The 24,825-nt window shown below is 39.1% G+C and overlaps 2 protein-coding genes and 1 long non-coding RNA gene across 5 annotated transcripts; 1 reads left to right on the forward strand and 2 right to left on the reverse strand.

Moving 5' to 3' along the window:
- Positions 1 to 7,835: 7,835 nt before the first annotated feature.
- LOC130724061 (protein MAINTENANCE OF MERISTEMS-like) lies at positions 7,836 to 10,169 on the reverse strand. The gene is made up of 3 exons (XM_057575231.1): positions 9,138 to 10,169; positions 8,293 to 9,053; positions 7,836 to 8,190 (listed from the first exon to the last, which is right to left on the reverse strand). Exons 1-3 carry the CDS (start codon positions 9,169 to 9,171, stop codon positions 7,888 to 7,890), a joined length of 1,098 nt encoding a protein of 365 aa, XP_057431214.1. The 5' UTR covers positions 9,172 to 10,169; the 3' UTR covers positions 7,836 to 7,887.
- A 1,652-nt stretch (positions 10,170 to 11,821) lies between these two features.
- Positions 11,822 to 24,724, forward strand: LOC130723613 (uncharacterized). The gene is made up of 3 exons (XR_009014310.1): positions 11,822 to 12,887; positions 13,006 to 13,098; positions 24,590 to 24,724. It is a non-coding gene; the product is annotated as an uncharacterized LOC130723613 (long non-coding RNA).
- Positions 13,136 to 22,868, reverse strand: LOC130723611 (factor of DNA methylation 5-like). Of its 3 annotated transcripts, XM_057574718.1 has the most exons (9): positions 22,547 to 22,868; positions 21,363 to 22,245; positions 20,568 to 20,749; positions 20,394 to 20,474; positions 20,010 to 20,312; positions 19,417 to 19,524; positions 19,084 to 19,329; positions 13,707 to 13,821; positions 13,138 to 13,626 (listed from the first exon to the last, which is right to left on the reverse strand). In XM_057574718.1, the coding sequence occupies exons 2-8, from the start codon at positions 22,204 to 22,206 to the stop codon at positions 13,747 to 13,749; spliced, it is 1,839 nt and encodes a 612-aa protein (XP_057430701.1). In that variant the 5' UTR covers positions 22,207 to 22,245; positions 22,547 to 22,868; the 3' UTR covers positions 13,138 to 13,626; positions 13,707 to 13,746. The 3 variants fall into 3 exon arrangements, with proteins under 3 accessions (XP_057430700.1, XP_057430701.1, XP_057430702.1); XM_057574717.1 differs by having other exon boundaries at positions 13,136 to 13,821; XM_057574719.1 differs by lacking the exons at positions 13,138 to 13,626; positions 13,707 to 13,821 and adding an exon at positions 17,983 to 18,376.
- Positions 24,725 to 24,825: the final 101 nt, after the last annotated feature.

Below are 24,825 nucleotides of genomic sequence, written 5' to 3' on the forward strand. Positions count from 1 at the left end.
TTCTGCACTGTCCACCTATTTTTGGTTTTTTAGAAAAAGGATATATATATATGATATAATATATGTATCCAAAATAAATAAATAGAGTAAATAAATATGAAAGTTTTATATTAAAAAAATATATATATACATATGTGAAAGTAGATTTTTTTTTTGGGTCAATATGTGAAAGTAGATCTCAATCCCTAGATTATAAAACTTGATTTGTCTAGAAAGAATATGTTTTTGGATTTTTTTTTTGGCTCAATCTCTTAAAAGTTAGAGCAAGCTTTTTCTTTTATTTAGCCAATGGATAAAAAGAGTTGAGCCACAACCAAAATTTAGTTGGTTGATCTTGTGGATGTTTATAATTTATTTGTGACTTGAAGCTTGGAGGAAAGGAAAAAGAGTGGAGGGGTATTTCTAAAAACTCTCCTTATTTTGGAGATTTTAAGAAGGAAGAAGAGATTGAGGTATTTCTAAAAACTCTCTAAATTCATATTTCATATTTTAGTTATATCTTTTAGTTCCATCAAATTCGAGGATTCTTAGGAATTTGAAACTCTTAATTAGGGAATGGCTTACTCTTTTACCCATTTTCTGTGCCTTTCATTTCCCCTTAAAAATTTCCATCTCCTAAAACAAAATCTTAAGCAATATTTTAGTTTCGAGATTAGTATGTGAAAAAAACTATTGAGACAATTAATCTCACTAAAATGTGAATGTTATACTTGTAGTTGTTCCACTGTGACGATTTGTGTTGTGGGCGTGGTTCTCTTGTGCATGCAAGTAAAGTAATTGCAATTATTTTATCTTCTATTTTACTTAGTATTTTGTTGTTTACGATTTGAATTTAATGATAATGCACCGTGTGTAAACATTTTTTACACAGACATAATGATCGGTCGTCAAATAAGAAAATAATCTTTAAATTTAATTAAAATAAAAAAGAGCATTAATGCTTTTGAATACGTGACATTCAATTATTGTACCTCATTGCAAACATATTTTATACTGACAGTGCACAACCATTAAACTATTATGATTTATATCTTCATAGGATTTTGTAGTTCAATTAGAATTCTATTTAGGGATACATATTTATTTTTAGATTATTTGTTTACAAATTTTAGATGTATTTTATTTATCGTTGATTAAATTTCTTAATTGGTTATTAGGATTATTATCTTTTAGGTTTTTTCTTTTATTCCCTTTATTTGAATTCTAATTTAGGACACTTGGATGTAGATTTATTCCACTCAGAATTTAGATTATTTTTAGATGAAAATCTTTAATATTATAATTTAACTCAATACTTTTGAAAGAAAAAAAGTTGTGTACTCAATTTAGTTGTTGGATTCAGTCTCATCGCGACTTGGATTTTGAGAAGTCTCAATCATTGTTGTACCCGACGAAAGCCTCCATCTCGACCAGCATAAATAATTGATGACGACCCACCAAAGAACCAACGGTTTTCCGATGTCGTCCTGATCGAGCAAATCACAATTGAGCAGAACTCTTCCAAACTCTTTGCACCTCTCGACTAAATGCTAGAACTAGGGGCTACAATTTAGGTTGCGGAATTTAAAGTAGAAATTTAGTTTAGGTTGTAGAAACTTTTAAATCTTATGTGTTTTTACATATTGTTCTTGTTCCCTACTTCCTGGAATTTAGGAATGTCCACCAAGTGGCATGATCCTAGATCAAGAATTATTCAAGCAGTGAAATTAAAGATGTTATAAAATTGGGAATCAAGCACTAAGATCCAATATAATCATTAAGTGGCATGATCCTAGATAGAGAATTATGCAAGCAGGGAAATTACAGATATGATAATATTGGGAATCAAGGACTAAGATCCAATATCATCATTAAGCCACTTGGCTCTCATTTTGTACCTCTTAGGTCTCAAGTGAGGCACTAATGCATGCAAGCCATATATAGAACAATCACACACATGACATGACCACAATTTGAGATATTCTGTAAGAAATTAGATTATTCTTTCAAACATTTGTGTCCTACAAAAAGACTTGAAATCTAAACATTTTTCCTGACTCATCGTCCAGCTTGTCCCCTTTCTTTGGCGTGGTTCATACATTCAAAAGAGTAGATCCATAATTTCCATGTTGTTTAAGCTACCAGGTTCAGTGAACAGAGTTAGCACATGAGAAGCAGCCCCATTTATATCTCCAGAACGATATCTGCCACCACAAGATAAATACATGTTTATTATCAGAATAGTTGTAATCAACGGGTATCCAAATACATACTTAACTAGAAATAATAGCCGTGCGTTGCACGGGTTTATTTACATTATTATTTTTATATAATATAAAAATTATTATAGTGTAATTAAATTTCTTTTGTATTAGTATTGAATTATTTTTAAAAACTTTGGTTTTAACCTATTCTATTGATTTGGGTTCTGTGTTTATAGGTTTATTATTTTGGTTTCAATTGCAGAGGGGCTGATTTATCATTTATATCTGGTTGTAAACATTGATACTCAATTAGGGGAAATATTGTCCCCAGGTTTTATTCTATTTTTCAATCATAACTAATCTTTAAAAACGAATTTAATAATTTGAAAATCCTTAAGTGAACTTGAAATATTTCAAATCAAGTAATATGGTTTTAATATAAGTTATAATAACATATTTTTTTATACACTTTTATCAACAATGAAATAATTTTAACTTAAAAATTATAACTTATTACAATTTTAGTATCGTAAAATATTATTTAGTAAATTTAAGTTTATTCAACTTTCGTTGTCATTATTTTTCTCTGTCATGCTTCCTGAAGTTATTTTTACTTCTATATAATATATCAACAATTTTTTTTTTGAAACTGAAGAGATATTATTGATAAAGTGCTACAAAAAGCACAGCAAAGAAGAAAGTACAAGGATGTGCCAAAAAAGAGAACAAAACCCACCCTATGGCTAAAAGAAACCTTGAGACTGAGCCTCATTAAAACCTTCTTAGGAAAACCCAATGAGAAAAACCTAGAGAAGGAAAAAAAGTACTCATGTCTCAAATATGCCATATACCTAACACTACATTACAACATCCCAAAAATGTAACTTGTACAAAGCCAAAAAGCTTGAAACCCACCCCATCCCACCGGCATCACGTTTCAGTGCCTGTGCAAGCTATAGTCCTCAAATAAAATCTTGGAAAAACAGCCTTTCATGCTCCTTTTGATCATCCCTTTAAGCCGCAGCATACCTCCCAAGGATAACATTTCTCCTGTCTCTCATCAGAATCCACCTCCACCACAAATAAGGATCGTGGCAGGAACTGAAACAAATTCCATATGCATTGATTGTGCCCAGGATTCCTTTAAATGTATCAACAATTTTATTTAAAGATTTTTTTTTCAAATAATATATACATTCGATATAGTAATAATTATTTCTTATAGAGACATTTTTTTTATTTTCAACTATTTCTTCGACAATATTTACAATAAATATTTTTTTATAAGTAAAAAATAGTAATAAATTTTATTTTTTATTTTTGTTTTAAATTTATCAACTTATGATTAATAAGTAATATGATTTATAATTATTATCAACAATTAGTAAAGAATATAAACTACTTACGAACAATCTATTATTGTCATTAATGTAAAGGTAGTCAATTTCAATTATTATTATTTTTTAAAAATTCACCTCAATTTGTGATGAATAATTAAAATTTAAATAATTTAAATATTTCATTTTAAATAAGATAGATTGAAAATTTTTAAATTTTAATATTTACTTTTAGATATGTGAAATTGAAAAGTTTAAAAATTAATAATTAATATAATGAATAATAAAGTGGATGTAGTTTTTATTTTAGTTTTCAATTTTTATTTAATATTATTAATTCAAAAGAAACTTACTATTTTTTATTTGTTTAATGCTATTGTTTCAAGTGTGCTTTACATATGTATATAGAAGATAGATATTTTTTTTTGGAAAAACCAAATATATATATATATATATATATAATTACTTTGGGAAATAAGAGCCCCAAGTATAATATGGATAGATATATATTGATAGAAAACTTTTTATTTTAAAAGTATTTTATCTAAATTATTTATTAATAAATATTATTTTGTTTTTTAATTTTGATTTTTTAAATTTGTCAAATGCAAAGCTCAAGTCAATTTTAAGTCTATGAATGTTGTTGTTTAATATAAGTAGTTGAATAGTTTTTTATAATATTTTTTTTTTTCAGTTTTTAATTTATTTAATATAAAGGTATGTGAGCTTTTATGGTTTAATACATTAATTACATGCAAAAACACAAGTGTGCTTTACATATATATATATAGATTGATAAAAAAAGGCGAAAACATAGCCGCAAATTGAATAAATCCGACATGAATACATGAACTTAAGTATAATGTCAAACTAATTAATGTATATGCTTAGAAGACCATAAAAAATAAATAAATTTGTATAACTTGTTGGAATAATGACATTCAAGAAATTGATTTGAATCTTTAACTCTCCTTTTTCAGTTACCGAACAAAAGTTAAAAGGTTTAATTGGGCTTCTTACAGTTTCATATAAACTTTATTTCCACCGTTACATGTTTATGCCATTTAAGAATTGGAATTATTATTCTTTAATAGAATAATAGATTTGAGGCATCAAAGTTTTGGACGGGTACATTACCCTTGTCTTCAACATGTTAGTGTGATTGTGATGTGGTATATAAATGGAGCTCTTGGGTTTTGGTTAGTATATAAGAGAAAAATGACATAGAACTTGTGATACAGAAAATGAGTGATCTTCCTCTCATTCGGAGAATTCTGAGCATTGTTGTAGAGACTCCAACACGTTTAGGTTCTGAGTGCACAGTACCTTACGTGTGGCTGTGTTAACCTTGGGGAGCAAACACAGCAACAGATTGCACCGGAGGTCTGCCGGAATTTTTGCTTTCAAGGCAGTGGTTCGTCCACGGCGCAGCTATCTTCCTAATATTTCTTACAATTTGAAAGCAAAAAATTATACTACTCTTATTCGTGTTGACGACGTGCTGCTCAACAAAATTAGGAAGTGGGAAAGCAAATGTCTTGAAAGATAAGTATTTCTTTGTTTCTTTCATAAAACTGATTCAAATACTAAAAATGAGAAGACGACAATGTGTTTTAATTCTGTTTGTTCATCTTCTTTGCTTTTTGTATGACTGCTTCGACTTCTGGAATCCATGGAAAAGTGGTCATGCATGTGCGGTTCTTTTCTTAGACATGATGACCTTGTCTTAATTTTAAGGTCACTCTCTAACTCTTTCTATTCCATTGGATTATATTGCAATCTCCATTTCAAATCATATTGACAGAGGTTTAGAAATTGAATTCTTGATATGATTGAAAAACTGCACATAGCAGTGTTTACATGTTTCATGCTTGTAAAGCTGCGGGGAATAGAAATGAAAGGAAAAAAAAAACTTGCTTATTGAAATTTAATCTTATTGAGAACAAGAAATTGACATTCTTTTGACCGAACAACCTGAAAATTGATGCTGGGACGGACATAAAAAGAGTGTGGGAACAAGGCCAAAGGACCTTGGCTGTCTTCTATTTAAAGTTTAAGCATAGTTATCAACTGTTCATTTTCCTTAAAAAAAAAAAGTTGCTATTAAGTCCAAGCTTGACACTTTGACTGAGAAAATGATTCTATGAGCTAAGACCAGTATGTAGTTAGTGAGCAATAGAATATGCTGACCACGTCCAAAACATTTCAACTTGGAAAGTGGATTTCATACATGAATTTGCTGGATCTTATTCACCTTCACATATTAGGCTTAGCAAAAGGGAAACACAGAAAGAAAAAAAAAATGTTTTCTTTCTTAAATTTGGCATGCCTAATGATATGTAGGTTTTTTTTGTTTTGTCTTTTTATCATCCCTCTTCCCAACCATGAGTTTTTCTTTTTTCAGTTTCTTGTCTCCTCAATTAAATGGGACACTAAACACAATTAGTGAAAATTGAATCTCTGATAGCAACCTTAAACAGGTGTCAGAGGGGCATCACAGTCGCATATCCAAATACTGAACACTGGTGCCAATATGTTGCCTGAGAAGTTGATTGGTTAATTTTTTAGATCTCTTTCTTTATTTCTCAAAAAGGTTTATGAAGATGAAAGGTTCCCACATTCCAAGTTCATGGGGTGTCACAAGATCCAGGTGATATTATTATATGTTTTAGGGATGCATTTCATTAATATAACAAAGGTTTAATACATCAGAAGACCCCTGAAATTGTAAAGGGAATCAGTTCCAGGACCTGTAAAATTTTTGCATCAAATTGGGTCTTTATAATTTTTTTTTAATTCAATTAAGGCCAAAGTGTGCCAGCCGGTGATGTGGCTCGATTTTTAACCCATTCAGCATTTCCACTTGGCTTTTTTCGTTTTTTTTCGTTTTCTTAATACAATTAATTCCAAATCTTTTTTTTAATTCCAACTCATAACTTAAAAAAAAACTTAATCTAACCTTATAACTTAAAAAAATCACAGATTGAGTGTTCCCTATTGTGTAATATTCATTTGTAAACACTCTGTAATATTAATTTGATGGCCTTTATCCTTAGGTTGTTAAGTAGTTCACTATGTAGACATCACCACAGATTGACAGGTTACTGCGTGTAATGTTCATTTGCTGAATAGTAAAGCTCATTTGACATTTCATTTATAGTCTTGTCATTTCCATTCACTACACGACAAACTAGAAACCTGACATTACTCTCAACCACCAACCCCAACCACACTTCTACCAGCCACCAATACACCATAAATCTTCTGACCATTCTGCTATAAATCTCTATTGTGTATTGCCTCTTCTTCTTACTCTTCATCCTCTTCTTACTGTCTTGTAACCTAGACAAAAAAAAAACACACAATGGAACAAGACCCAAATGCATTCATCCGCCATTGCAATAGTCAAGGCAACACTTCTGGCAGCTCTCGTCCTCTCATTCCTGGCCCGGCTGGCGCCATCCAGGCTGCCATGTATGCCCGTAGATCCACCCCTAACACACCACTAATTCCAACCCAGGAAATCGTGAGGCGTGTGCTCGAACACTGATCAACCGAAACCGATCCTGATTTCAATTCAAATGTTTAGCTATCATCCCTGCAAGAGTGGGGATTTGCCACTTCGCTGGGCTCAATGACAACGAACGTTGAGAGAGTGGAGAATGTTGTTGCTGTTATCAAATCTTGCACTCCCAACGGTTTCGAAGATGCGAAAGTTACCCTCAAGGTATGTCCTTGCTTTTGTCTCCCTTGCTTTTGTCCCCCTTCTCTAACCGTACATCGTTCTATTTATTTCTCTCACGATTGCAATAATTTAGGACCCTACGGATACCGTTGATGCTAGCATCCATCGCAAGGCCTTCACTCACAGTGAATTTGCGAATGACATAACTGTTGGACCTGTTCTCGTTCTCCAAAAGGTCTATCCTATAGAACCTAAATATTAAGCTTGCTTCATTTGGACAACTATGCATGGTTGGATTAAAGTCTGCAATTTACTTGCAGGTTGCTCTGTTTGCACCTAGAAGATCTGTTTGTTATCTTAATATAACATTGTCCAACATAGTCAAGGTATTTCCAAAGGATTGCGGACCCTATGACTTCATCGATATCACAGAGCCATAATTTTTGTTTTTCGTGTTGCTTCTGGTTAATTTGGTTGTGTAACCTTCGAACTGTTTGTCATGGATGATTTATGTTATTTTACCTGCATTGGATTATTTATGTTGTAGTTGCTACTCTTTTTTTCATTATAAGAGTCTTAATATTAAGACTAAAATAGAAAGCATGTAAATAAAAAGAATCATAATATAAATAGTCTCATATGGTCCACATAAAAATATACATAACATACAATAATCATAAAATCACTCTCCCCGACCCCTACGACCTCCTCTAGGTCCACGAGCTCCACCTCCGCGAGCACCCTTTCCAGGAGCACCCTCTCCACGAGCTCTGCCTCCATGGGCTCTGCCTCCACGAGCTCTGCCTCCCGCAGCTGCGGCTCCTCGAACAGTAGCAAAGGCAACTCCCTGGGTACCAACGAAGGAATTCGATCTAAAAAGTTCGAGCGCCCTCTTAGTGAGGAGTCGGGCCTGTGTGCCTACTGCAGGAGCACCTGACACCTCCAGTGACTGCTCCAACATCTCCACACCCCTACGCATAGCAGACTGCAAAAAATAATATACATGTTTAGTTACAAAGAAAATCTCATTAACAAAAATCACAATTGAATTGATAAAATAATATACAAGTTTGGAATCCAAACTTACCACGACACTGAGCTCCTCCCTCCTATCGTCAGGGATGATGAACTGATGGGACACTCTGATATACCACCTCATGTACTCTGACACTGCGTCTCCCGAACGTATAGCAGGGGTCCCAAGAGGGACCAGGTGCGGCGCGTAGTCAGCATAGGCAGCACCTGCGGTCTCAACAAGGGACCCCGTCGTCTGGATCTCAGAGGGGTGTCGAGGGATATCTTGTATGTAGCCAAACTGACGCATAACCCTCTCTGGTAGATGTCGGCTCACAGACCGGTCGAAAGGTGTCCTGATGTAGCCAGAATAGAGGGCCCTCGGATCCCGCGGTCGATGATCTCGATGGTCCTCAAATGGGGTCCATATGATGTCATCCACCATAAGCTCATCGAGCATGAATCGTCTTTCATCGAGTCCGGCATGCCCGATCCGGGACGTAAACCACCGTTGCGCCCTAGGCTGGTCCTGTGTGTAGTCCGGAACCGCCCTCCTGATAATGACGCGGTCATAAAGGTACTCATATGCCCATGACCGCAAGAGCGAGGTGAACCCTCCCATCTGGGCTGTCTTCCTACGGGATGCACGACTAAGCTGGTCGTACAACGTAGCCAGCGCAATCGCGCCCCACGCGTACTCCGACACTCCCCCAAGGTCCTCCAGCATCCCAATCCAGTAGACAGTCGTGTGATATCCCCCGCTCTTGCTGGCAAAGAGCGTCGCGCCAAGCTGGTTCACCAGCCAAATCCGGGCAGCATCCTCATAACGGTGCTCTACAATGAAATGAATTAAGTTAACAGTTTATAATAATACGCAAAAAATAGATACAATTTAATCAAGTAATAATGAAGACATACCAACCAAAACAGTCTCATACAGGGTCTGCAACATAAAGAACCGAATAGTCTAGCCATGCGTCGCATCAAACTCCTCAAGATAATCAGCGGTGGATCCTCCCATGAGCTGGCCGCAGAGCGCTGCACACTCATCTCACTCCCCCTGCCAGGCGTGTAGAACCTCGACCCCATGGGGAGATGGAGAAGAGCCGACACATCGTCCAGGGTGATAGTCATCTCCCCGAACGACATGTGGAAGCTACTGGTCTCCTCATGCCACCTCTCAACAAGGGCCAATATGAGGCCTGGGTCTGTCTTCGGGTACCCGCACCAAGGTAGGTGATACAAACCCGTCTGCTGCAGCAGCTGTCGAACCTGTGTATGGCTGTCTGAATCGTCGTCACAAGGGAGGTTCCATACCTTCCCCCAACCGTGGCCAGCCTCAATGCCCGACGGTCCACGTACCGCGGGTCTGTGCGTAGGAGTGAATGCCACGTCCAGGGAGCCTTGTGATCAACATAATGCGTGAGAAGCGACAGGTCATCAGGCCCCCCTCGAAAACAGCGCCACCCTCTGGATTAGGTCATCATCACCGCCCTGTGCACCCTCTGGCACGACATCAGCATCAACCTCCTCCTCAAGAATAAGCTCCTCCTCACTACTCCCCTCACGCTCATGGTCAGAAGAAGACTCCTCGCCAGATGTCTCCTCGCTGGAAGGCTGTTGAGGAATGGCGTGGGGAGATAACTCAACCATCGGAGACAACGGAGTAGGAACCGGATCTGAAGGGTCAACCACGAGATCCAGCACAGTAGCATCCATAGTGGAAGACTTTCCCCTGGTAGACGGCACGGAAGCAGCCAGAGCTGAAGACTCAACCATGGGCGACAACATAGTAGCAGCCGGAGCTGAAGACTCGACCGCCTGAGTGGCTGCACCATGATCGCCGCGACGGCTAGAAGCATGCAAGCGTCGGTGTCGATCCTCGGTACCCCCTACATCCTCACTAGTAGATCGAGACCTCTTCCCGCCCTTCATTCTCGCTATCGATTCAAAGCAAACGAATTTAATAACATTAACATCAAATTTTATCAATTATTTCGATATGAACTATTCAATATTCAACTATCTAATTTATCTCAATTATATAAGTAATTTCAACTATCTATGTTATCTTAATATTAAAGAATTCACTAAATAAATTATCTATTTCCACTAATTAAATATGCATATTAAATATTTTCACTAAACAAGAAAAATAAAATCTGGCTTAAAAAACGGTTAATCATTTTCCATAATGAAAACAGTTAATCATTTTCCATGTTGAAAACAGTAAATCATTTACCATGTTGAAAACGGAAAATGTTTCACCGAATTTACAGTGAAACCCAGTCATGACATAGCCCTCAACTGACTCATACCCATACTCATTTCATGCAATTTCAGGCAACACAACATATATCTAATCATCAATCGACTACCCTAGTGTTGAATCATGCCCCTAATTTCAACTTAAATGGTGAGAATCGGTGAAAATCGAAAACTTACCTTTTGAATGGAATGAGGGACCGATTGAGCTTTGATGGAGGCTTGATGATGATGAGAACTGAGCTTCTAAGGACTTCTGGTGCACGAACGAACGATTGGAAGCGATTTGGGGAGGGTGCGATTTGGAGAGGGAAAGGGGAGGGTTTGAAAATGGAAAAAATGGGTCGCTGCACTCCTGTTATACGTTTAAATACAATACAGTAAATGATTATCCGTATTGAAACCGGTATATAATATATCGGATTTTAGTCAGGAGGGACTTTACGGTAATTTCCCCACTTTAAGTGGGGTGGGAAGCCTAAGGGCTGGGGCGTTAAACCCAATTCCCAATAAGCGTTTGAAAATGCGTTGAAGCCTACTGCAAACAATGTTTCTGATTCCAACAAACCCAATAAGCGTCGTTCCGACGAAGATTCCATATCAGAAGATGTTGAAAATACAGATGCAAAAATGTTAAAGAGGATGAATGTGGAGAAGATTTAGTATCATTTCCTTAAGATTGCTTACAAATAAATAGCCTTTGTGCTAAACTTTTCCTTATTCGTCTTTAGAAACATTGACAATTTGTTTTTGTTTTTGGATTATTTACCTCGGTGGTCAATTTCAATAATTGAAACAATTTTTTTTATTTTGTATATTGACCGTGATTATCAAATATTCAATAAATCGTTCCATTTTTGCAAATCTACGTACATAAATCCATTTATATGTGCTTTACACCCTAAATCACATTGCTTTGAAAAAAAAAAACACCGACAATTATCTGTTTTTTGGAACAATATTCTTTAGAACACTAAAATAGAGACACTCACACATGTGCAAAAAACAAAAAAAAATCACATAACTCTAATTAGGGCATTGCTCCGGTACCAATTGAAAATAAGAGGGCACAATACACTTTAGTTCATTTTTTACCATACAAAGGTCGTATTTGTAAATTTTAAAAAGTCTATTATAGAGAAAACATGACTAAAAGGTATGGAACCCTCCATTTTTGAAAGGGTTCCAAAGAAAATGCCCTCTAATTAATAAAAAAAGTATAAAATATTTGTTGAAAAATTTTTAAACAAAAAATTGAAATTAATATAGTAATTGTGAAGCGCGCATTATAAGATTGACATGTGAGCGACACATAATACATATTTTGTCATGTCAATAATAATCCAACGTGGACAGCCCCAAATCCTTCCAATCCCTTGTACGCTTCTACTTTTTGGTTCCATCGAATCACCTTCTTTGAGTTACCACTATCCTTTCTATGCAATCCAAAAGCCACCATATCGTCACAACTTCCCACTCAAAAGTTTCTCTTCATTTCGCTTCCTCACACATCTGCAATGTCTCCACCGTCGCAACACACCCCTAACCCCTTCTTCATGCACCAATTGCTTCGTTGCTATCCCAATCTAAGATTTTCCCTTCTATCGCTACCCCAATCCTAATGCCTCACTCCTCAACCACCCTCGCATAAATTAGCTTTTTCCATATTTTATTTGCATGACTTCCCTCTCCGAAGTTTCTTTCGTTTGAATCTGAAAATTCTGTTCTAACTATATGAGGAAATTTTCATTTTTTTGGTACCTATTCTATAGGTGAACCAAATTGGCAGTGTAATTAATAGTATTGAAGCAGTGAAAATAACTAAGACAATTGGCTGAGGAAACGTGTTTCATATTTTTTATTGTAGTGGTGAAATTGAGGATACCTTCACCGCTTACCTTTTTGTTGGGTTAGCAATAGTATGTACCTAGATGCATTCTAATTATTTCTCATACTCTCATGTCAGTTGTTTTTTGTGACTTTTTGGTGTGATGAATATGTTTACTTGTGACTTTTGAATGCATCAAAAGCCCTCGTGATATTTCCTTTTAATTTATAAGCATCTGGTTTAATCTTATTGGATTGTGTCGATGAACTTGTATGAGAATTGAGAACAAGAAAATGATAGGACTATTTGTGCTGTTTTCTGTGACATAGGTATGTAAAGTTCTCAAGGGATATTGATTGGTATCCCTTTTTTGTACCCATGAGCTCTCAAGGATTTGTGTCTCATTCCTCTTTTCACAAAAACACATTCGCACACTTCGAGAAATGAGAAATTTATATTATTTTTAAACACAATGAGGGTGGAGAAACATATTGAACGAAAGAATGAGGGAGTCATGTGTCATCCATAATCAGCAGAGAAGGTCTACTCCTGTATCATGAAGTATCACCCAGGAGGTTGAACTTTAAGTGAAACCATGAATGTCTGAAAAGCTTATAATTTATAGAATACATGTTTTGATTTTGATAACGAATTGTGGTTGATTTAAGCTATATTTGCTTTTGTGAATTTTAGCTTGCAATGGAGTGCTTCAATGGCTCAGCATGCATCCTCAATCAGGAGGGGTGTCTACAAGAGAGGCTTACTCATAAAACTTTTTAAGCTAAGGTGAGGATCTAACTTTCTCATACATATGGTATGGATTATTTCTTTCTTTATTCTTAATAGTTCCAAGTTTTAATACAATTATGCTCATTTCCATGTTCAGTGCATAAGTTGTGTGGAGTCTTCATGTTTGTATTCTCAATGCTCATTTCAAAACTTAATTCTTAATAATAGCTTCTTTTGAAAGTTTTCCCCATCATTAAGATAGTAGCTATTGATGGCTGGAGTCTCCATGTTTGTGACAGTTGTGTAATCCTCAAGCAACTCTTCTTCTCATTTTGATTTTTAGGGTGCTCAAAATTGAGTATGTTTTCAACTTGGTTAGGCTTCACAACAAATTAGATTAAGTTGAAAACATTGTTGTACTCAGAAACAAGGATAAAAGTGAATCACCACCCTCTTTGAGCTATCATAACTTCATTGTCATCTAAAAAACAAATGGAAGTTCTACAACGACTATGACCCACCACCTTTTTTCAACCAACTTTCGGCTTTAATCTCAGTCAGGCACACAAATCGCATTCCTGTGTTCTGAAATAATATAAAGGGGTTGCTTCAGAGCTATTTTTACTAATTAATCCCCCATCAAATATATTTTAGGAAGAGAGTACCTATGTCTATATTGTATTCATTTCGTGTTGATCGGGATGATCACGGAGAGCTGGGGTAGCCAAGAGGGAAGTAGGGCTGGTGTGCTGGCGAGCTGGGTGATCCCGGGAGGGGCTCCTGCAAGGGACTCCAATGCCAAAGTGAGTAGGGGAATCGAGTAAGTGAGTAGTGAGGTGAAGAGAATAACGTACCTTGGAATGGATGTATCGCCTCCCTTATATACACATTGGAGTATTAGGGTTGGAGCCATGCAACGTCATGCATGGTCCGTACCGGTGGGCTAGGAACCGTTGGATCCTTCTGCTCCTTCTGTTATTAACAGTGATCCAACGGCCTAGAATCCCTAGGGACCCACCTCCCAACCACCCTAGTTCCGTAGGGTGGTGGGCCTAGGTCAACCTCTAGGTGGTGGGGTCCAGGTTCTTGGATTAGGGGAGGATGTCGTCCTGCTTGTGGTACAGGGCCCGGACATCCCACCCCGGTCGTCCCCTCGGGGTCTTCGCCGGGGTAACCCAGGTCGGGTACTAACCATACCGGGGGTAGAGGTCGGTGTGTCCCCGTCCCTCTCAGAACAGATGCTAACCATACCGGGGGTAGGGGTCGGTGTGTCCCCGTCCGTCCCAGAACAGTAGTCCCCCAGCTTTGGCCCACTACTTTAATGGGCCTGAAGCTTTAGGTGAAGCCCTCCTAGGTGAGGCTCTCTTGAGCATCCTCCCGTCATTTCGGTCGGTTCCTGTCAGCCCCCTACCAGAACAGTAGTCCCCCAGCTCTGCCCCACTGTATGAGTGGGGCATGAGCTTTAAAGTTGCGTCCGGACGGGTGTAAGAGGAAAGGTGGGTGCCCCGGACGACCCGGCATACGGTGCGCGGGTGAGGGGGTTAACCGGTCGGCTCCCTTCGTAGTCGTGGGACGACTGGGCGGTCCAGAACTCCAAACGTTACGCCACAGTAACGTGAAGCGACATTTCTGCGGCGCAATTAATGCGTCTGACAAAGTGTGGCACGCGTTATGTCGTTTCGTTCTCCTTGCTGACGTGGCGGAAGCGGATTGGACGAGATTTTTCCCGCCTCCCCTAGCGTCATTATTACAGTCGTAGGGTTTGGTGAAGCGTCGCTTCCCATTCCTGAGTTTCCATATAAAAGAGAGGGAGGGGCTTCATTTGCACTTTTTCGCACCTCAAGCTCTCCTCTTTTCTTCCTTAAAGTTCTGAATTTCTGCGCCGTTAGACGTGGTTTTCGAGGCGGTCGTTCTTGATTTCCCGATGGTCGTCCCCGTCATTTCCTTTGTAAGTTCTTCTCAACTTCTTCTACCTTTATTTTACTTTTCATCCCTTTCTTCCTAGTTCCATTCTCTAGGGGTTTCTAGGGTGCGTCTTTTCGGGTGGGAGTGGTCCCCCCCCGTGCGACGGAGGGGCGGTCCATGGGCCGTCCCTTCGGCGCAGGGTTTGTTCTCCCTGCCGGGTACAAAGGCGGATCCTGGCGGGTTTCCCCTTTGAGTCGTGATCAATAAATTGTAATATTGAAACGACGTTTTCCCTTGCGCAGGTTTCAGTATGGCTGGCGCCCAAAAGAGGAAAGGTAAAGCAATCGGGGATAGTTCCAAACCGAAGATGAGTAGGACGCCCCGAAACGGAAGAAAATCGATCGAAAGAAGTTTCCCCATCTGGAGGGTGACTTGGCGCCATTGGACGACTGGTGCAGGGAGATCTTGAAGATCGAGTCCTGCTATGCTAACGAGGACGAGGGACACTTCCGGAGGCAGTATTATCTGTCACAGAAGCAGATCGGTCCTGAGCATGACGTTTTTGCTCCTGGAAAGACGGAGAGGCTGCCGCAGACCCCCCCCCCCCCCATTCGGCATCTATATGCACATTTATACGATGAAGAAGGTGAAGGTGTGGATGCAGCTTACCGATTAACAGGTCGCTGTGCTCAGGCACATGATGGTGGCCCCCTCCCAACTTCACCCGGGGGGTTGGGGTTTCGTGCGAGGTTATGAGACTACCTGCGCTCTCTTTGGGCAGGTGCTTTCCCTGCCCCTATTCTTCCACCTTTTCGCGGTCGCCCATACCCAAGGCCACGGTGGTCATGGCATGGTGACCCTGAGGACGATGTACCCGGTATTTAAGGCCTTTGTCGACTCGTATAAAGATTTCAAGGACCAGTTCTATCGGGTGGCACCGACCTCGTCTCCTCCCTACTGGTGGTTTGAGCAGGGTCCGAGCGGCGGAATGCGACCGCGCTTCCTGCTGGCCTGGAACGCGGCCCATGATAAAGAGAAGGCGACGTCGTTCAGTTTCTCGGACGAGGGCGCCCTATCGGAGACCGATCTGGAATTCAAACGGTTGTTGATGGGTGCCGTTCGTTACGTCATGGAGGGGGACAAGAAGGTCCCGGTTCGTCCCCTTCGTTGTGATGACTTGTGTTCCTCAGCGTTCGGAAGAATGCTAAGTTATTGCGTAAGTTTTGCATAAGTTATCTATATATTACACCCTCCGTCGTTTCTTCATTTCTTTTGTTTGTTAATGTCGTTCTTCTTTGGGCAGGTGCTATGGCAGACATTGATCGGACCCTGTTGGAGGCGTTGCAGGTGGATGATGGTCAGACCACGGATGAGGAGGCGGATCAAGAGACTAAGGTTCCCGAGGGGGAAAAGGAGAATGCTGAAAAGCAGCCCGTCCCCGATCCTAAGAGTGCGGAAGGGGTTGAGGTAGGAGGAACCTCTGGGTCCGCGGAGAAGGTTTTGACGGAGGGCGGCCAAGGAGCTGGTTCCCCTCCGAAGGGTGTATCCCCAAGGGGTCGAGGCTCTGTTCCCGTCCAAGAGGAGGAGCGGTCGTTCGACGAGGAGGGGGGTGCTCGGAACCCGGCTTCAAAGAAGCGGAAGGAGGAGAGTAATCAAGCCCACCTCGAAGGTGAGGGGCAGAGTTCCAAGGCGGAGCAGGTGGAGCCCGTTACCGTGGTAGCCTCCACGGGGATTTCGATGTGGGGCCCTAGGGCCGCCAACTGCCGGGAACACCTAGACCAGATCGACGACCTCTTGCTGACGGAGAGTGACCAGAAGTACCTGGGTGATCAGGAGCCCTACGGACTCCTCAACCATGCTCTCCGGGCCTCGCTCAAGACTGCCTCTGCTGTTCGGTACCTGCAGTTGTCGGCTCTGCCGGAATTGGAGGAGCTCAGACAGAAGGTTGAGAAGGATGGGCAGTTGATATCCTCTATGAGTGAGGAGCTGGAAGCGGGGTGCTCTACGATCGAGGAATTGAGCAAGGCGTTGGACAACGCAAAGGCCGAGAACGATCAACTGAAGAAGAAGGTTTTGGATGGCGATGCGGCTCGTCAAGGCTTGGGGGAACGGCTGAAGATTGCTGCGGAGAGCGCTGAGACCGGTGCGGCTCGATTGAAGGAGGTAGAGAAGGAGTTGGTGGAGGAGAAGGCCGCTCGGCTTTTGGAGCTTGATCAGAGTACTGCCTTGAAGAAAGAGCTCGAGGCCAGGGTCGCTTCTCTGGAGGCTGATAAGAAGAAGCTGGCGGCCACCGTGTCGAAGATTAACAAGGCTTCCTTCAACAATGCGGTGAGCCAGCTTTCGGTTGTCAACCCGGGTTTGGAGACTGGGCCGGTTGGATATCGAAAGGTGGTCTCCGGGGGGCAGATCGGGACTGTGGATTCCAAGGGGAATTTCATCCCGACCTTCCCGGCGGAGAAGGCTCCCTGAGGGGATTGTAATTTCATTTTATTTTTTGTTTAAGTGTTTTGAGTCCTTCTGGACGATTGTGATAGTTGACCGTTTGTAATGACAACTTTTGGTGGTAATAGTAATGCTTAGCTTGCTCGGTTTGTTTAATTTGCGACTTATGTTATTCACCTTGCCCGGTTGGGTCTTGTAATTATGGTGTCCGGTGGGACTTTTAATTTCCGTGCCCGGGGGGTCGTCTAGTTAACGTGCCCCGAGGGCTTTTAAATTTCATGCCCGGTGGGTCTTTTAAATTTCATGCCCGGTGGGTCTTTACGTGCCCAAAGGGTCTTTAAAATCTCGTGCCCGGTGGGTCTTTTAAATTTTGTGCCCGGTGGGTCTTTTCGTGCCCAGAGGGTCTTTAAAATGTCGTGCCCGGTGGGTCTTTTAATTTTCGTGCCCGGTGGGTCTTTACGTGCCCAGAGGGTCTTTAAAATCTCGTGCCCAGTGGGTCTTTTAAAATTCGTAGGTCGGCGTTCATGCGAAAATAGCTTAAACAAAACACTCCTACTTGTTTCTTTATAAAAAATGCAAGTGTTTCTTTCGGCTACAAGAGGAGGACTGGAAACAGTTCCTTGATTCTAATTTAAAATGAACTTGACTTAAGGTTTTTAAATAAAAAGAAAACTGGGCTTGGGGTGCTTTGTCGGGCTGAGCTAACTGTAGTAGCGGTTCAAGTTGGCGGCGTTCCAAGTGCGGGGGATCTCTTCCCCAGAGAGTTTTTCCAACTTGTAGGCGCCGGTGCCGGTTGCTTCAGTTACTTTGTATGAGCCTTCCCAGTTGGCGGCCAACTTGCCTCTTTCGGTCCCGCGGGCTCCGATGCTGGCGTTGCGGAGGACTAAGTCCCCGGGCAGGAACGCGCGGTGGACGACCTTCCTGTTGTAGCGGATGGTTGCGTGCTGCTTCGCGATTAATTCTCTGCAGTTAGCGATTGCCCTCCTTTCTGCGAGCAAGTCCAGGTCTTCGTGAATGAGCTGGTCGTTCTCCGCCGGGTCGTAGCCAAGAGAAAATAAATTCCAAAATCTATAAATCTAATAAAAGAAAGTTTACTACCTGCTCATTTCTCTTTTGTTTAATTTTCCTTCGGCGATCCAACTTACATACTTTTCCAACTATGTCTGCTGAACATTATCCTTTTGTGCAGTGAATATGTGGCATTCTAGTATGAATATATTTTGTTATTAGGCTAAAAGAAAGGATTGACCAACTAGAGAGAGGTACTTTTCATTTTAGCCATTTTATTCTAATCTGCGCTACCTTGGAAGAAACAAGGGAACCTTGAAACTTCATTAGTATGACTTTGTCTCTACATCCTACATGAATTTTCAATATTGAAGTTCATTTAAAAGTAAAAGTTTTTCTTCAAATTTAAAACAGGCGGACTAAAAAATCTATTTCAATTGGAAAAATTGTAAGAGGCCATTCATGCAGGTAAACAAAATATTAAATCTCAGAAACTATTAATAAAAGCCATTCTGATATATAATTGATAAACTCAGTCTAAAATTTGAAAACATAAGTAAACCAGAAACTACCCCGGGAAATTATTGCTCTCCTAGTGTAGCTGAATTAGCTTTTCTTTAATACACAGATAATGATCAATGCTAAAAATAAAAATTAGATAAAAAGTTCATGTAAAACTGAGATTACCTCACAGAATGTCATTAGACTTGGCTTGTTTCCTACCGAAGATGTTTGATTGCACAACATGTGGGCAACAGGAAACCTTGTTGAGGTACCATCACGTGATAATACACGACTACGAGCAAACATTTCATCCATCCATGCACCTTGCCTCTTTTCAGCAGGACGACTATAAGGATCAAAATAAAAATATGCAATGGGACTGCCAGAAGAATCTTTTACATGAAAGAACTTGACATCATTATTCCAAACCTGAAAACAACAATCATGTGTCAGTAAGTTTAAAATAGATGCTCCACAGTACAAGAACCATAAATGGACAAAAGGAAATCTAGTTACCGGAGCTAGACCATCAGCTGGCTCGATTTCAATGCCAAATAGTGTTTTTGCGAGGTTAAAAAGTTCACCAATAACCTTTGGCAGAGAGAAATGTGGATGCAGTTCTTCCTAAGAGACACAGCAGCAGATAAATGAGCTTTTCAAAGGAAATTAATTTTTTCAATTACAAAAGCAACACATTATTAAATCCTGGGGCAGTAAAGTCATCAATGAAGTGAACAAGGGCAGAAAACCATAAACAATAGGGACTGTGGGAGGAAGAAATTCTTATATGTGGTTGACATGTATTAAAAAAAATGTAGAACTTTACAATGAAGCTTTCCTTTATTACAATATCAATATCATAGAATAAGATATGTTCACATGAGTGGCCCAAAAAGATCATATGCAGGAATAAACTAATGGAAAACAAAGTATACTATCCTTCATGATAAGAAATTACAAACTTTTGAAAATAAATCTTCATTATATGGGAAGTTATAGGGTGGAGTGGTGGACATTTTTTAAGTGGTCCTTGTGATCCACTGTTAATCAATTAGCATGTCATTAACAAGATAAATATTATAGGACTATGAAGGAAATGAAAACATTACTGCAATGAATGCTTCACGAGCATCTTCAAGCTCCTTTTTGGCTAATTGTTCTTTCATCTCAAGAACTTGATTAACATCTTCTTTTTCAGACATTTTCTCAATTATCTCCTCCAGTTTTCCTTCCATCTCTTCTATTTCTTTCTTACTAATTTTACCCTTTTCAGAATCAGCTCCCATCACATTCATACAATTCAAAACCTTCAGTTGCTCATCTAGTTCAGCAATCTCTATCTTCAGCTTATGCTCATCATTCAGATCTTTCTCCAGCTTCAAAAGGGTATCTCTCATAGCCTTTTCCTCCATCTGAAAAGAATAGGTTTGCAATATTCATTGATTAGCAAAAAGGAAACCAAACTTGAGGCTTAACAACACTGTATGACAAACCTTGTGTTTCTTAAGAACCTCAGCAATATCATCTTTGGCCTTCACCTGCTCCTCTGATGCTAAAATTAGTGATTCTGTTATCTACACACTCAAAATTGGATAGTTGATATTAGACTTTGCACACTGTCATTATCAAATTGCAATATAGGATCCAAATTCTATTCAAAGATTTACCTTTTTCTTTTCTTCCTCAAATTTTCTTCTCTCATGTATAGTTGACTTCTCCTTCTCACTCAGTTGGTGACCCAAGCGAGCAAGTTCACCATTCCTTGTATAAATTTGGTTCTTTAAATATTCAGTCTCTTCTATTATTCTTCTAGCATGTTCACGTGCATTCTGTTCCATCCTCTGCATCTCTGGAGCAAATTAAGCATGTATTTGGTTATCTATTTACATAAGATATTCACATGCTAATAAGAACTGGCTATAGGAGAAGGAAATAGTTTCTAAACGATAAACTTCATTGAGTAAATTTCTCTGTTTCCCCTGAATAGGAGAACCAGAGAATGAAAGTGATTGATTACTAGAAGAAAACTCTGGATATTTGAGTGATCCATTGCACTCCAAAATTCCCTACCAATTTCCAACCTTTATATACTCTCCTAGTTAGTCACAACTGGTCCCCACAGTTATATAACTAAGTAACTAACTATGACAGTTGTAACAATTGAATCCATTAGGTTATAACTTATAAGTAACATCATAGTATACTAATTTCAACTAACTTATGCTGAGTTCAGGGTTATCTTTCCTTGCACCTCTCTTACATTTCCTATCTTACACCCTTTAAGATAAAAGTGAACTAAAACTCATGCATCCAAGCAAGAAAATATATATACTAAATGTATGCTTAAGGGTAAAAATGATATAAGTAATTAAGAGCATGCACTGCAAATTTGTTTCAAACTGCTATTAAAGAAAGTAGCCAGTGTCATCTTCATTAGTAGGGTAGAGTTACAATTCACAAACCTTCAATATGAGCTTCTGTAAGTTCCTCCCTCCCTGCCATTATGTTCATCAATGAAAAGCTTCTCTCAGAGTAATTAGTTTCCACTTTTTCAGTACATTCTTTCCATAAATCTTGTGAAACCTCAGAAACTGTTTTCAGCACTGCCTTCTCACGAAGATAATCACCAACCATCCCTTCTGAATTGTACTCCTCAGCTCCTACAATCCAAGCATACAAATCTGAACCAGGACACTCCATCATTGAGTCCCAGTCCTTCTTTCCATGACAATCAGTTTGAAAATCTGTGTCTAATTTCATCACTTGCCTGTACCCTGTCCATTCTGTTCCAAATTCTAGCACAACATATCCTCTAGGATCATCTTTACCATGCAACACATGAGCTTCTTTAGGTTTATACAGCTCAAACTTTCTCAGCCAATACTCTTCTGTCTCATTCTTTGGCTTCCTGAATATGCTGGCTACAATCCCTTTCCAAGGCCAAACAAACCTCCCTTCTGAGCTGGGCTGCTCATTGGCCACTTCCAAGTACTGAGGAGGCTTAACAACAATATCCAATTCAGTGCTGACATCCTGTTTCAAGTATTTTTCCAAGGCAAGGTGCTTTACCCTGACTTGCATGCTTCTTTTAGCTGAGCATGTTCCTATTCCAGATGCATGTTGAAGAAGATCTTTAAACTGAAACTCCTGCTTCTTTTTGGCTTCACAGAAAGGGCACCTTAAGGTGGCATTTGGATTCTTGGTCCTGTATTTCCCAGCTTTGATTTCATCATAATACCTCTCCATGTAATCATACTTATCTGATTCCTTTACTTCTGAATCTGTGGCTGAACTGCTACTACCCATTGAAGCTGACTAATGTTTTGTAAGAAGTCAATCTATGTTCTGGGAAAACAAACAAACACACAAATTACTAAAAAAGACTATCAGCAAGGATTAGGCAAAAGTTAGAATTTTTATAAAAGAGCTAGCTTTGATAGTAGTACTTCACTTTTTTATTACAATGTTTCATTTTGTTAGACGTAGAAAGTAGTAAATCACATTATTATCTCAACAAATATGAACAGGGCATGTAAAATAGAAAGGAAATGTGAAGCATATATGAACCCTAGGCAATGTTTATTGGCATGATGGAAGGTTGTCAACATAAATGAAGAACATGAATCATGAGCAAAGGGGGAAGAACCTGAAGAATGGCCTGGTGGTGAATGAATATGCAACTCAATGGAGCTTCTGGGCAAGAATGAAGGAGACGAAACGAGTGATGATGAACATTCTTTGTTTTCTGAGGTAGTGTGTGTACGGTTTTGTGTGGTTATTATGGTGAAAAAAGGTGGTGCCTTTTTTTTTGTGAGGAGGAAGAAGCTAAGACTATTTACAATGGTGTCAACAATTTACCTCCTCTCAACACCACTTTTTCTCTTCCCAACACTCCACATCATCTTCTCTCTCCAATTCAACAAACTCTCAACAATTACTCACTCCAATAGTTTTCATTCAACACCCTACCCCACCACTTTTTTATTTCATATTTTTATTTAATTTTATATTTTTGTTTTATTATTTACATAAAATTACAATTATTATTTTAAATTAAATTAAAACAATAAACACTTAAAAATTTAATTTTTTTTAAATATAAACAATAATTTATTTTATTTCCTTAACTCAAAACAAAGGCTAATAAAAAGATAATAAGATGGTGAGAGAGATAATAAGATGGTGAAAAACTTGGTTTTTTTTTTTTGTGTCCAAATCAAACGAACCAAGTCTCTATTTATAGAGAAAAAAAAAATCATGAATTTTGGTATAATTTTTTTTTTCAGAAAATATTTTTTTTGATAAAATAATTGAGTTTAAAAGATAAGGGTAAAAGAAATCCGGCGAGCCAATCAGATTGTGACACGTGTCGCTGCCTTAAAAAAAGCACTCTCTTCAGTCTTCAACATTTCTCCCCTCTCTCTCCCCTCCACAATCTTCAACAACCATTGTAAATGGTCTAAGGGTGCAAGTTGTTGGGGGAGACAGGGGAGCCCGTAGGCCGAGGAGCAAGACACCAAGAGATCTTAGACACCACATCTTAACCCAAAACCTTAAGGCATCTACTACACTTTAAAAGAGACTCAAGAAATCACTATTCATAAAAGAACTTCAAATCTTAGCCGTCCATTTCAATCTCTCTCCATTTTCACGCTATAATCTTGACCACTCGATTGTGAGACTTTTTTTCCCCTGTTTTACTGCAGGTTCTCTGTGTTGTTGGCTGAAGGTCACAAATTGTATTTCTATAAGCGTTCGTGCGATATCGTCATGCTCGCAGACTTTATCTCTGTTGCGTGTCTAATGTATAAGTGTAGTTGGATTCATCGAGTGAATAGCTGTCGAAGTTGCCATGAAGGGGATGATATCATTGATTGCGTTTTTGTGCTCAGATCTGAAGCCGAAGAGTGTTGCAGTCTTCATTGTTGCAGATCCTTTTTTCTGCTTTAGTTGTTAGGGTTAGCTGTAATATGGTAGGAAGAGGTAAGGGTGTAATTATGGTAGAGGAAGCAATTCGAAAATTTAGGTTTTCCTGTTGACAGGGTCTGGGTTAAAAATCGTCATCCTGACCTAAGTTTCATTTCCCATTGTGTGGTAGGTGATTAATCGAAGGACGAAAGTAGTACTGTTGAGGAAGGTTTTGGATTTGTTCAGAATGGGTGGTTTGATGAAGGAGATTAGTATTGTATCAGAAGTTATGTCAGGTTAGTAGCAGAGGTTTTGTTTTTCATGTGTCAAGGAGGATTGCTTCTGAAGCCTAATTGAATTTATGTTTTTTTTTTTATTTTTTTAATTTTGAATTTTGAAATGCTGATATGCTTCTCATTTTCAGTTGGCTATAAATATTGGGATATTGTGCTCAGTCTGTTTATCTTGGTCAGAGCAATTTCGTTTTGCTTAGCTTCTCTTTTGTTTAGAAGATTGTTGGTTGTTGTCAATTATTATGGCTTTTACTGGCCCTTTTCATCCACTTCGTAGCTTATGCAAAGGCAAAGATACATGGAAAGTTAAGGTTCGGGTTCTCCGACTGTGGGAAATGTTTCCTGTTGGTGAACCTGGCAAAGCATATGCTATGAATCTTGTGTTGATCGATTCACAGGTTATTTATTTTAGTTTTTATTTTGTTACTTCTTTTTGCTTGTGGAATCTAAGCATAGTGTATAATTTGTGCTTTTATTTTGTTGTATAGGGTGTCAAAATTGAGGCTTGTATCAAGAAGAACTATCTCAGTAAGTTTAGGGGTGAATTCTCTGAGGGTGGTGTGTACAAGATAAATTTTTTCGGTGTTTCTGAAAACTCGGGCGCATTTCGTGCATCTGATCATGAGTTCAAAATTTTCTTCAATTCGAGGACACGGGTTGTGCCTGAATCTTCAGATGCTATTCCTACGATTGCGTTATCCCTGAAAAACTCTGCTGACATTGA

This window comes from Lotus japonicus, chromosome 6 (genome assembly GCF_012489685.1).
Source record: "Lotus japonicus ecotype B-129 chromosome 6, LjGifu_v1.2".
Classification (NCBI taxonomy): domain Eukaryota; kingdom Viridiplantae; phylum Streptophyta; class Magnoliopsida; order Fabales; family Fabaceae; genus Lotus; species Lotus japonicus.